The 13195-nt window shown below is 51.8% G+C and overlaps 1 protein-coding gene across 1 annotated transcript; it reads left to right on the top strand.

Annotated features, from left to right (window-relative positions):
- Window positions 1-215: 215 nt before the first annotated feature.
- Ghrhr (growth hormone releasing hormone receptor) lies at window positions 216-11634 on the top strand. The gene is made up of 13 exons (XM_057785540.1): window positions 216-272; window positions 2974-3076; window positions 3196-3303; window positions 3899-3996; window positions 4928-5025; window positions 5386-5518; window positions 6845-6998; window positions 7291-7351; window positions 7772-7841; window positions 8359-8450; window positions 9001-9130; window positions 9840-9881; window positions 11509-11634. The coding sequence occupies exons 1-13, from the start codon at window positions 216-218 to the stop codon at window positions 11632-11634; spliced, it is 1272 nt and encodes a 423-aa protein (XP_057641523.1).
- Window positions 11635-13195: the final 1561 nt, after the last annotated feature.

Genomic DNA, 13195 nt, shown 5'->3' with positions numbered 1-13195 from the left:
CCCCCCGCTGAGGACACAGCGTACCATCTAGGGCTGGCAGTAACACAATGTCCCACCATTCTGCTCAATATTCAGCTGGATGTCCCTTCTGCTGGCCCTGCCTACACAGCTCCTGGGAAGGGGAGGCAACAGAAGGCACACCTAGGTGGCATCAGCGAGACAGTCTGGGAGGGAAGGGCTAAGGCTCACTGAGGCTGAGCGCACACATCACCGCCATGGACCGCCTGTTGTGGGGTACCTGTGTCCTCTGCGTCCTGAACCTCTTGGAAGTGGTAAGTAGCCAGCTCAGGCCTCCTCTTGTTTCTCCAGCTGGGTGGTGGCAGACTGTGGCTGGGGAACTCCTGAGTCTGCTGGCTACCACCTTCACCTGACTGGTCTCAGATTCTTCCTGGAAGTGAGCTGTCTCCTTGTTCCCTCAGACATGTCTTATCTGTGTTCCCTGGGGGTCCCAGAGACACATGTCCAGAGACTCTGTCTTGGAATAGCTGAGGCCAGGTAGGATCGCCTTGTCACACATGAGCCTGCCCCTTCTCTAAGCCACACACTTCCAGGCTGGCCCCACTCCTTCATCCTCCCGTTGTCTTGTCTCCTCAGATATTTCTGGAATGGATGCTTCCTTGAAGGGAGTGTGGCCAGCGACCCTGTGGAGTTAGGGTCTCTGTGGGGTCTGAGGAGTTAACTCTTCCAGCTGTAGCATTGGGGAACTCTTCCTGTGGTGATGCTAGGGTTGGAGAGGCTTCAGAAACCAGCCGCTGCTCCCTGGTCTGTGCACCGGGGTGTGGACTGGCCAAGAGAGGAGGCTTCCCTGGATGTGCTGCAACTTCCCAGCAGACTTTCGGGGTCACTCAAAGTAGCATCAAGGGCCAGGAGGGGAAGGGTCACAAGACACTAGTGGGAGCACATGGGGACTGAGACTGTCTTCTTCCTCTACTGCGTTCCCAGGGTGACCGACCACCCATTTTAGTAATTCACTGCCCTTCACTCAAGATGCCAGCATCTGGGGACTGTGAAGTGAACTGTGTGACACTTGAGCCTTTATTTGTGGCTGTAAAAAGAAAATCTTGCGTGAGGTGTGGTGAATCATACCTGTAGTCTCGGCACTTGTTCATATCTGCAGTCTTGGTACTCGCAGGGCAGGAGTATTACCATGGGTTTGATGTTAGTCTGGGCCACACTGAGAATTAAAGGGCAGCCTCCATGGGACTACCATGCCTCAGGGAGGGGGTAGGGGATGAGCGATCTGACTTGCCATGGGCTGGCATGTGAGTGTCACGTGGGTAACTTCCACGAGCCTCCTGAATAGAACAAAGGGCTCGTACTCTCTCCTCTGTAGACAGCACCATGAAAACCAGTTGGGGGAGGAAACCCTAGCCTGGAACCTGTTGTTCAACAGCTGGGGTAGATACCAGATTCAGGACTAGAGTTAACTATTGTCTCCCAAACTTGGAGGTGACCACCTTGGTCAGGTCAGGGAAAGGATGTGTGTGTGTGTGTGTGTGTGTGTGTGTGTGTGTGATCTGGCAAGGGCATATGAGTAAGTCTTGAGAGATGTTAGAAATTCTAATTCTCTAAAGAAAAGGTTAAATGCCAAATCCTAGACATACCCCAGATCTCTGCCTAGCCTGGAGAACTTGGGCTCCAGATGGCCTCAGAATCACCCTTCATAAATAGAGGTGTCCAGAAGAACTTAGAGACCATTCCTTGTGGCCCCCAAGCTCTACGAGGTACTCAATCTGCAATTTTTATGGTCACCAAGTCACACATGAAGGCAGTGTCTTCTCTCCACCTAATGATCAACTCAGTCACCCTGATATGGGGCCCTAATCACTCCCTGTACCGTCATGCATCCTAGGTGTCCATCCCCCCCATCTCATTGTCTGTGTGTCTGTCTGAACACTCACCCCCTCCACCAGCCCTCCAGCCAGTCCCCTTTCTCCCAGGCCCTCCTTCCTTCCTGTTCATGTTCCTTTACCTCTTAGGTGTATTATCTTCATGTTCTCCCAGCCACCTGGATACTCCACCACTCACTAGCCTACACATTAGTTCATGTAACTTGCCTGAGGCACGTCAGAAAGCCAACATGCTAAACCTAATTGCTTGGCAGAATTGTGGTCTCTAGAGTCTCCTTCCCTGGCCTGGGGCATTCCTTCATCTTCAGTAAGTGCAGTAGCCCCATATAGAATCTCTTTCCACCATTTCCTCTCTGACTTGGTCTCTGTGACCCTTTGTGATGACTCTGGGCCCCCTCAGATAACCAAGGACTTGGAGATCATATCTGCTAAGTTCCTTGGTTGGGTTGGGCTTTGGGGATTGGGAAATGAACATCTTTGGGGACCATTGTTCTGTATACCAGGGTAGAAACACTCCCAGGACCTAGGAATATAGAGCAGGGGATGGGGAAGGAGGAGAGGCCATGTTAGGGACTGTCATATTCTGTAGTAACTTTAGACCTTACTGCCATGAAATGGAAAAGTGCATCTGACCCTCCCTTCTTCCCTCCTCTCTCTCTGACCCTCCTTTCTTCCCTCCTCTCTCTCTGACCCTCCCTTCTTCTCTCCTCTCTCTCTGACCCTCCCTTCTTCCCTCCTCTCTCTGACCCTCCCTTCTCCCTCCTCTCTCTCTGACCCTCCCTTCTTCCCTCCTCTCTCTCTGACCCTCCCTTCTTCTCTCCTCTCTCTCTGACCCTCCCTTCTTCCCTCCTCTCTCTGACCCTCCCTTCTTCCCTCCTCTCTCTGACCCTCCCTTCTTTTCCTTCCCCTTCTGCTCTCTTTTCTCCCACTCCTCTCTTCTTTCTGAACTTTCCCTCTATCCCCCACCCCCTTCTTCATGCCTCACTACCCACCAAGCATGCCATGCCTGGATTCCGGTGGGACACAGAGATGTGTCCAGCTTGGTCTCTGTCCTTAGATCATTACAGCTCGAGAAGTGGAGGCTGCCAGTGGGCTTGGCTCATCCTGTCACTGTTTCTCATAGGCACTGGGTCACCTCCACCCGGAATGTGACGTCATCACTCAGCTGAGAGAGGATGAGCTTGCATGTCTTCAGGTGGTAGAGGGGACCAACAACACCTCCCTGGGTATGAGGGAATAGGGGATGGATCCTCCCTGATCCTGACATCTCTTCCAGGTTGCCCTTCAGAATGCCATATCAGTTTCCCTTTCTAGGTCACCCCGTGTCTTCTTTCTCTCCACCTAGGCTGCCCTGGGACCTGGGATGGGCTGCTGTGTTGGCCCCCAACAGGTTCTGGCCAGTGGGTGGTTCTCCCTTGCCCTGACTTCTTCTCTCACTTCAGCTCAGAGCCAGGTGAGTGGCCTGGGTATGGGCAGGGTGGGGACGTGGTGATCCTTGCTGGGTTGTACATCACTGATTTGGGGACAGGCATACTGGGTTTAAGCATCACCTTCCCCTCCTCATGTTACCCTGACAATTTTTAGTCATTTTGAATAAGGATGATAGTTCTAACCTGGCAGTGTAGGATCCGTGAGAGCATGGGGTGGGGGTGGGGCTGTCACCCATCCAGTGCTCTCTGGCTGTTGCCAGGAGGTAGTACCACGCTGAGAAGGATGAGGGGCACTGCTTTCTCCACTTCACCGCCAGGCCTTCCTGCCTCTTATGGGGCAGAGGGCATCTGCTTTCTTCCCGCCTGCCCTTAGGATATAGAGATCCATCATTCTCCGCTCTGTATTCCTCAGTTGAATACTATTCAGCAGGCCTCTTGGAGGCCAAAGGCAGACCAGGTTGGTCTGGAACCCTGGTCTCTAGAGAGGAGGACTCTTCTCTCCCAGTGTTTAAGAACTCCTTGTGCATACCTCACTGGGGCACTTGATTGACAACCAGGACCCTCCCACCATCTCCTGGGAAAGGGAGAAATTCTGCAGAGACTCTTGCTTACCCCTAGGGGATGTGAAGAGAGACTGTACTAATGCCGGCTGGTCTGATCCCTTCCCGCCATACCCCGTGGCCTGCCCTGTGCCCTTGGAGATGCTAACTGAGGAGGTAAGTGGCTCTTAGTATCTTCAAGGAAGGAATGGTAGGTGGCTGCCTTTCCCTCTGTGGCAGTCATTTGGGAATAGTAGTTACAGGAGTTGTCCAGCAGATGGCAGTAAAGTGCCTAGTGAAGATGGTCCCTTAACTCAAGGTTGACACTGATTACTTTGCTTTGAGGGAGAAGGGACGCTGGGGTCACTCTCTTCTTGGCCAGCCTTTTCCGTTCTCAGTTTCCAGTGGAGAGGCTTTGGTTGTTTCAGAGAAAGCAAATACTGCCGGCTACGCGAGGCAAGAAGATCTTGCTTTCTCTGGTCCTCAGCCGATAGGACAGCATACAGGGCTGCCACATGCGCAGGTGGGAGGAACTCAAGGATGTAGTTTCAGAGAGCCCTGGCTCTGTGCAGCATACCCACATTCTCCACAGAGCAGGGTCTTCACAAGGCCAATCCACACTCACAGTTCCATTTCCTTCAGCCCTATGAGCAAAAGCATGGGTGCGCTTGTCTTTCAGATGTAGATACAGGTCAAACTGGCACAGACAGGGATTGCCTCAACAGCAGAACCAGAATAGAGGCATCCCCTGGCCCTGCTACACTCCAGTTCTGACTGATTCAAACACTTGGGCCTCAAAGAACCTTTCCCTGCCTGCCTGTGGCTGTTCCTGGTGCCCTGGATGTCACCTTTATCTGGGGGTGATTGTGTTCTCAAACGGGTAGCTCGCTGGTGTTGATAAACTGGTCCAATTTTTTCTTGGGCTTTTGTTACTCCCCAGGGAGGTGGTTTCTGCCCCCTCTCCCCACTTCCAGTGCAATTGTGAATGCTCAGCTTCTCCACCTGCAGGCTCAGTGCCCAAACGGGGCTTTCTGCGGCATCCGGGAGGGGGCAGTGGGTGGAGCCACAGGCCACCTGCTTGACTGCCAAATCTTTCTTCTGTCCCCAGAAATCTTACTTCTCCACCGTGAAGATCATCTACACCACAGGCCACAGCATCTCCATTGTAGCCCTCTGTATGGCTATTGCCATCCTGGTTGCTCTCAGGTTTGCCACCCTTGTCACTTGCTCAGTAACCTTCGCTGGCTCCCTCTTGTCCCAGGACCAAAGCTAGTTCTTTGCCTCTACACCCACAATTACAGAGCTGTCTGAAGATGGGGCTGTACTTACCTTGCTCCTGTACTTGAACTTAGCCCAGGAGGAGGCTGGCCAGCTGACCTTCAGGGTCAGACTAGCACACTGTTCACTTCTACTCAGTTCTTTGGGTTTGATTTCATTTGATGTGGCACTGGCTGCTTTGGAGTTGCTCACTTCTGTCTAGCTTCCCAGCCATGCCAGGCCTATTGTGGGCCCCAGGAAGCTCGTTTGCAGCCAGGCCCTTTTATTCATCTCTCCTGTCCCTTCCAGGAGGCTCCACTGCCCCCGGAACTACATCCACATGCAGCTCTTTGCCACCTTCATCCTCAAGGCCAGTGCTGTGTTCCTGAAGGATGCTGCCCTCTTCCAGGGTGATGGCACAGACCACTGCGGCTTGTCCACTGTAAAGGCCCTGGCTGGAGGGGGTTGGAACAGGGGGAAGAGGGCAGAGGGCAGAGGGCAGAGAGCAGAGGATAGGCCTGAATTGCCTAGCCTGTTGCCACACAGACTGACCCTGTACTCATGACCAATGACAAGTGAAGGAAGCCTCAAGCTTCTCCCCACATATTCAAAGGCTGCAGTGTCAATCTAAGCTGCTGCCTGTTGCCAGGCCACCCCACGGCCACCATTCCTCTTTCATCCATGCTCCCATTTCAATTGGCCACAGAAGCTCCTCTGCCCGGCCAGCTATTTCACACCTTTAAAAATGTGTATACAAGGATTCAGGTGGAGCTTGGTCCCTCCTTCCAGAAGCACCTCGGGGACAGGAAGCACCCAGATCTGGGGACTAACCAGTGCATGGAGAAAGCGGACAACTAAGAGAACAAAAAGGCTTTAAGGGGGAGGTGACCTTGGAGCTGTGCTGGAACAACATTGGAAAGACAGGGAGGAAGCTCTCAGTGATGGGATAATCTGGGGCAGAACCTCTGAAGTGGAAATTGTAAGTGGAGGAGCAGAGGAAGGAGAGGAGAGGAGCGGATTGAAAACCAAAGAGGTCAGAGTTCAAGGTCTTTGAGAGTGCTCTGGAAATGAATAGACAAGTGACTCCCTAGATCAACAAGTGGCAGGGTTTAATTAATGAATTAATTACTGAATGCGCTGAGCACTTACTTAGGCCAGGCAGCACACCAAGTACTTTACATGAATTATCTCCTTTGATCTTAAAATGCCTTGAAAGCTCCACTTTAATCCCGTTTTGCTAACAAGGGGCAGCTGGCCAGGTCACCTAGTCACACAGCCGGGGAGTGGATAGAGTTTGGGCAGCTGGGCTGGCTCAGAGTTGGTACTGTTGCCCCCATAGGTAGGAGAGGGAGCAAGGCAGATGGTCGCATGTATGCTGAGAGTACCCTGTATTCCCAGACCAAAGCTGTGCGTGGACAACTAGGCCATGGCTATCACTCTAAAGAGGAACTCTAGCTTAGGAAAGGCCTACGGCAGAAGAAATAGAGCAGGTCTTAGTGGCCCTGAGACACGGCCGTGACAGATCCTGGAGTTCTTCACAGAGAACACTGAGGCTGAGGTGGTTGGCGTGTTTGACAGAAGGCACATGTGAACCCAACCTGTCTGTCCTCTGCCCATCACAATTATACTGTCAAATTCCTTTTGGGGCAGCCCAAGGCCTGGCGTGGTCCAGGCCAGGGTAGAGGGGACCTGAGGGTTTGGTGTCTCGGTGGGATGAAAGAGATCTGGTGGGAGCCAAAGCCCTGAATCATCAACCCCCTGCTTCCAGATCCTGTGTAAGGTTTCCGTGGCCATCTCCCACTTTGCCACCATGACCAACTTCAGCTGGCTGCTGGCAGAAGCTGTCTACTTGAGCTGCTTGTTGGCCTCCACATCCCCCAGGTGCAAACCAGCTTTCTGGTGGCTGGTTTTTGCTGGCTGGGGTGAGCATCAAGGGGTCACTGGCCACCATAGGGGAGGTGGAGGCTGGGAAGGTGCCCGGGAGCTCATAAAGAGGCATTTCACATTGTGCTAGACTCTGAGGCCCTGGTGGGGGGGAGGACAGGCCACAGTCCTGTACTGAGCATTGGGAGGTAGACCAGATTCCCCCCAAGCCATTGCTTGGTCCCCACTATTACTGTCTGCACACGGCTAACAGACTGGTGGGAGGTGGAGGCTAAACTCAAAGCGCAGAGCGCAGGGAGCTCACTCACCCCAGTAATGTCTCACCCACAGGGCTCCCTGTGCTATGCACTGGTACGTGGGTGGGCTGCAAGCTGGCTTTCGAGGACACTGCGTGAGTAGAGCAACTTCCTCACTCCCATGCTGTCAGCAGGGCCTGTAGTAGACCATCTGAGGAGGAGGAGGGAGCCCCTAGCTTAGAGTGTCACTGGTGGGCAGGCTGCTGGTAGCACGGAATAGTCACGAGCTCAGGCAGGAGAGGCTGTCAGAGCTGCATCTCAGGAGACCAGCTCTGAGCAGGCCTTTTTACAGGAAAGGTAATGTCTGGATGAGGATGAGAAGCGTTAGCCAGCCTTCACTGGGGCTTTCCTGTGGAAAGACTGAGACGGATCAGGCCAGAGGGAGATGGAATGAGGCTGAAGCTCTGAGCATTAGAAGGGAGAGGCTCCCAGAAGCCATAGGGTGTTTGTTGAGGAGGTGCGTCATCACTGTAGAAAAAAGGGGCGCCTTCAAGCCCAGGCTGTCTTCTTCCCAGGTGCTGGGACCTAGACGACAGCTCCCCCTACTGGTGGATCATCAAAGGGCCTATAGTCCTCTCTGTTGGGGTCAGTCTCTGAGGCCAGTGTCCTTTGCCTTATTCATCCAGCCTCCAGGTTTCTTTGTATGGTCCTGCAGGGGTGGTAACATGACTATCTGGAGGGAATTAGGAAACTGATAACCTAGCTTCTCTGGCGGCCCCTCTGGGCCATAATCACTAGGTTTGTCAGCTCCTAGATATGTTTTCTGGTTTCCATGGGGCTGACTTGAAGAACATCTCGGGCTGGGATAACACGTGACATGCATGGGTCCCGTGGGTGTGGGATTTCTCCCCAGCAGAGAAACTGCCCCAGTGACAGAGGTCTGCTTTATACCCGAGTGACCCTGAGGTGGATGGAGACAGGTGGCTAGACCTGACTCTCATCCTTGCTGCTAGGGCTGGAGAGGGAGGGGGATACCTCAGTCTTCCCCTGACTTGCACCTCCCGGGCTTGAGGTTCCTAGTCACCGAAGGACTGTGGCCAATCCTAGGCCACATAGTGCTGCCTCTGACCTTTGCACCCCCTTTCCTGTGCCTCGTTTCTAGGTGAACTTTGGGTTGTTTCTCAATATAATTTGCATCCTGCTGAGGAAGCTAGAGCCTGCACAGGGAGGCCTCCACACACGGGCTCAGTACTGGTACGGTGCCTGTGTTCGTGCTTATATGTGTATGCATGTGTGCATGCATGTGTGTCTCTGTGTGTGTGTGTCTGTGTGTGGTGTATATTTGAGGAACCCTCATTAAAAGTGCTCGGCAGAAATGACATTTGTTTGTGTCTCCTCTGGAAGCTGTTTATTACCCTGGTCTTGTCCTCTTCCCTCCCTGTGTCCCCTAGAGAGAGAACAGATCTGACGCCTGCCTCCCATGAGATCACAGTACTTGAAAGTGGGACACAAAACTGCCAGTTATCATAGCAAACGGCTGACAAACGCTTCATCTGTTTCTAAGGGGGCCTGGAGAAGCAGATTAGCAGATTATATCTAGATGGGGAAAGGGGGAATTGGAGAAGGCTTCTTGGAAGAACCAGACTTGGAAAGATGTATAGACTCTGGAGTAGCTGGGCTAATTGCATGGCCACCACAGTGGGATGGCTTAAAGGAAAGAAGCCCAGAGATTTGTGGGGAGGACAGAGTCTCCAGGGTGGATGATAGTGGGCAGCCTCATAATCTAGAATTTGCCTTCTCCAAGGCGGCTTTCCAAGTCAACACTTCTCCTTATCCCGCTGTTTGGAATTCATTACATCATCTTCAACTTCCTGCCTGACAGTGCTGGCCTTGGCATCCGCCTACCCTTGGAGCTGGGACTGGGCTCCTTCCAGGTGAGACCCTCCCCACGGGTATTCCTTCCAAGCACTAAGGCAGCTAACCTTGACTAAATTCATGTTAGGCTGAGGCCTATTGTTATTCAGTTATCCATCCATCTATCTATCCACCCATGTGCACATTTGCTCACCCACTTACTCACCAACCCATCTGCCATTCAGTATCTGCTAATCAATTCAGTGCCATTTCTTCCTTCCATCCATAGCTACCTACCTATCCATCAATTCTTTTTTTTTCCTCTCTCTCATTTATTTTCCATCATTTGTTACCAGCTGATCAATTGATCCACCTACCCACTCACCTTTACATCTTTACATCTATTTTCTTTCTTTCCTTTCCTTCCTCCTTCCTTCCATCTGCCCCACTTACTCCTGTATCACTGCATCCACTCTCCATCCATCCATCCATCCATCCATCCATCCACCCATCCATCCATCCACCCATCCATTTGCTCAGTCATCCGTCTAATCTTTTCAGTCTTATCGAGTACCTATCATGCATCAGGTTGTGTGCTCACTAATGCAGATACAGAAACGGAGATACATAGTGAGATGGGGCTATCTATACAGCCCATGCAGGCATGGCTTAGTATGTCTACTGTGAGTGAAGAGTGAGGGAGAAAAGTGAGTGAGTAGAAAGACGGCCATGCTCCAAGGCCAGAGAAAGTGTTCTGATGAGGTCCTTCCTTCCTCTTTGATCCCACAGGGCTTCATTGTTGCTGTTCTCTATTGCTTCCTCAACCAAGAGGTACGCGTGCTCCCAATGACTCACGTTTACTCACCAAGTAGAATTTCTCTTCATCTCCTTTTCTTTTGCCCTGGCCCTGTAAATTCAAGCTATGTTAACTCCCATAATCCTCCACTCTCGTGATCCTCTGTGGGAGTAGGACTTGATCCTAAATCAAATTGAACCTAAATACTTGCTGAACACCTGGTACACATCCTTCCTCTGAGTTGGGATAGGTTTGACTAGCCATTTTTGAGATGGAAGAGGCCTTCAGGGGTCAAGGAAGGGTGGAGGACAAAGTAGATCAGTTGGTGGACAGAGAATGAAAGAGCAGAGATAGAAACCAAGAAAAGTAAGACATTCATATAGAAGGAACTGGGGTAGAGCATCAGATGCAGAGACCAGAAGAGTCAGAGCAGAACAGGGAACAGGAAACTTCTAGAGGACAGGGACTCTAGACTAGGATGCCAGAGTGGAGGCAGAGCTGAAGCAAGCAGACAGAACAGAGACCATGGCACGTAAGAGACCATAGAAGAAGGCAGGCTGGTGGGAAGAGATGGTCACTCCGAAGACCCTGGGGGTTCTCCTCTTGTGAATGTCCTGCTGTGTGGAGGCAGGGAGAATTCAGCTGGGTCTAGACCCCTAGGACTCTGGCAGTGTGCACGAGCAGGGCCACAGATCCTCCTGATGCCTTTGCGTTTGCCATGGGCTCTGAGGTCGTCTGGCCAACTCCTGACCTATTTCTCTACTGCATAGAAATCCCTTCCTTCTTCCTTCTCTTCCTCCTTCCTTCTGTCTTTCCTTTAACCTGTGCATCATCTCATCTTTCTTTCCATCCATCTGTCCACCCATTCTGTCTTACCTGCCAACCCTGTCCCCAACTGACCTTCTCCCTCTGAGACTCTCAGTGCACCCAACCTGGTCTCTGAGTCTTGTTCAGCCTTATAAAGGCCATAGTATCTGAGTATAGCAGTCCCAAGGGTCCTGGGAGCCCTGGTAGAGGGTGGGGTCAAGAGTAACCCCACTGAGGTGAGTTTGTCGGGGAAAGGAGCTCACACAGAAAGTAAGTTATGAGGGGTCTGTTATAGGGAGCAAAGCTAGACATGAGGTGGTCGCATACTTTTGGTAACAGGGACCTACCTCACTTCCTTTCAATTAATTCCCCTTTCTACTTTGGGGCAGTTCTGGGAACCAATTTCCCTTTTCTCTTTTATATAGCCCCAAATTAGCTGTCAGGCAGAATGTCTCTCAGTCAGACACAGATAAAGACTGCCCCACTCCCTCTTCCCAGCTTTCTCTCTCCACTGGTTCCCAGGACTTGAACCTTAAGACAAGGGTGGGTCAGAGTCGCTCAGAGAGGAAACCTGGTGATTGGGCCAGGAGGCAGAGAGGTACTCACTGTGTTTGACTGGCCTCGGACACAGGCAGCGGGGAAAGACGAGGTGTTAAGGACAAATACCAGAAACACCCCAAGGAAGGAGGGAGGAGTGTCCTCCAGAGGCTGTACTTGGCAAAGCCCATGCCCAGCCTTCCCTTGCCTGCCTTGTTTCTCCCACCTCATCTGTCAAGGCAGCACCTTTAGTCTTCTGGGGTTGAACTGAAGAGTGTCTGTGGGATCTCTCTAAGGTCCTCTCCTTTGTCTGTGGAGGTGAGGACGGAGATTTCACGCAAATGGTATGGCCACGACCCTGAACTTCTGCCAGCTCGTCGGACCTGCACTGAGTGGACCACACCGCCCCGATCGAGAATGAAGGTGCTGACCTCAGAGTGCTAGGCCAGCCATCACCAGAAGCTGAGCTCCAATCCCTGTTCTCAAACTAGCATGCCACTGAGTTCTCTGCATCTGCTTTCTCTAGGTCCCTGTATGTCAACCTCCGACTTTCTCAGTTCCTGTCTCTGCCCCCATCTATTCTTTCCTCCCATCTAGGGCTATGGCCCAAGCCCCAGAGAAACCAATAAACTAGTAGATGAATGATCCTCGGTTGAGTCAATGTGGCTCCAAAGGGCAGCTCTTGTAGCAGCTATTATTGTACTTCCGGGGCATTCCTCATCCCTTGGCTCCAGCTGCCTTATCGCCATTTGTCTCTGTGAGAATTCTCATGTTTTATTTATTTTTTAAAAGCACGCTCTCTCTTTTGTCCTAACCCCCACTCCTATCCCCCTCCTCCCACAGGCAAAGATGCGAATCTTTGCATTTCTTTGTGTCTTGCTAGTGTGGAGTGCGCCACGTGTCTGTATTTGAATTTAAATAAATGCTATCCATCGTGTGTCTCATCCTGCCACTAGCATTTTCCCCCAGCACTGTGCTTTTAGGAGCTCCGCTGCATGGCTGGGTGTACATCAGTACATCTGGTCCCCTGTTTTGACTGCACCGCGCCACCTGATGCCATTGCCCACGGGTTGCCCAGCCCCCTCACTCTAGATGAGCACCCATCTGCCTGTCCTCCCAAGGACTGTAAGACAAGCCTTTCTCTGGGACTCAGATCAGGAAGACAGCCTTGGGGTAGCAGTTACAATCCCCTTTGATATGATTCGGTGGCACCAGATTGCGGGCTTGCGAATCCGTATCCTATCACCCTTGCCCTTGGGCAATCCCTGCAGCCCCGTGAGCACTTGGTATCCTCCCTCCTTTTAATGTTTACAAGCTAAACAGGTGTAAAGTGGCAGTGTGCTGTTGGTCCCTTTTCTTTGATGTCAAACGAGCCTGAACAACCCTTCTTGTGTCTGTTCGCCATCTGGGCTTGGTCTGGAAATTGCGCAAAACTCTGTCTTTTCTTGAGAGGCAGGGAGTCCCCAGCTTTGCATCTTTCTCCTTTGTTCTCCTGTTAGGGTCCCGAATTTAATATGTTTTTCTTTTTTTTCTAATTTATTTATTTATTTATTAAAGATTTCTGCCTCCTCCCCGCCACTGCCTCCCATTTCCCTCCCCCCCAATTAAGTCCCCCTCCCTCGTCAGCCCTAAGAGCAATCAGGGTTCCCTGCCCTGTGGGAAGTCCAAGGACCACCCACCTCCATCCAGGTCTAGTAAGGTGAGCATCCAAACTGCCTAGGCTCCCACAAAGCCAGTATGTGCAGTAGGATCAAAAACCCATTGCCATTGTTTTTCACCACCATGAAAAATTACCAGAAGGAAGCAACTTAAGGGAAACTTAAGGGAAAGAGAACTTATTTTGGCTCACGGTTTAAGAAGGTACACTTCACCATGGTGGGAAAGCATGGTTGGAGGGAAATGGTTCTCACCTGGCTCAGCTGGGTTGTGACAGCTGGTTTCATTGCACCAACAGTCAGTCGCCAGAGCAAGAATCATGCCAGGCTGCACCCCATACCACCCATTC

Source organism: Chionomys nivalis, chromosome 1 (assembly GCF_950005125.1).
Source record: "Chionomys nivalis chromosome 1, mChiNiv1.1, whole genome shotgun sequence".
NCBI classification, from domain to species: Eukaryota; Metazoa; Chordata; class Mammalia; order Rodentia; family Cricetidae; genus Chionomys; species Chionomys nivalis.
This window is presented reverse-complemented; position numbering and strand designations above follow the sequence as displayed.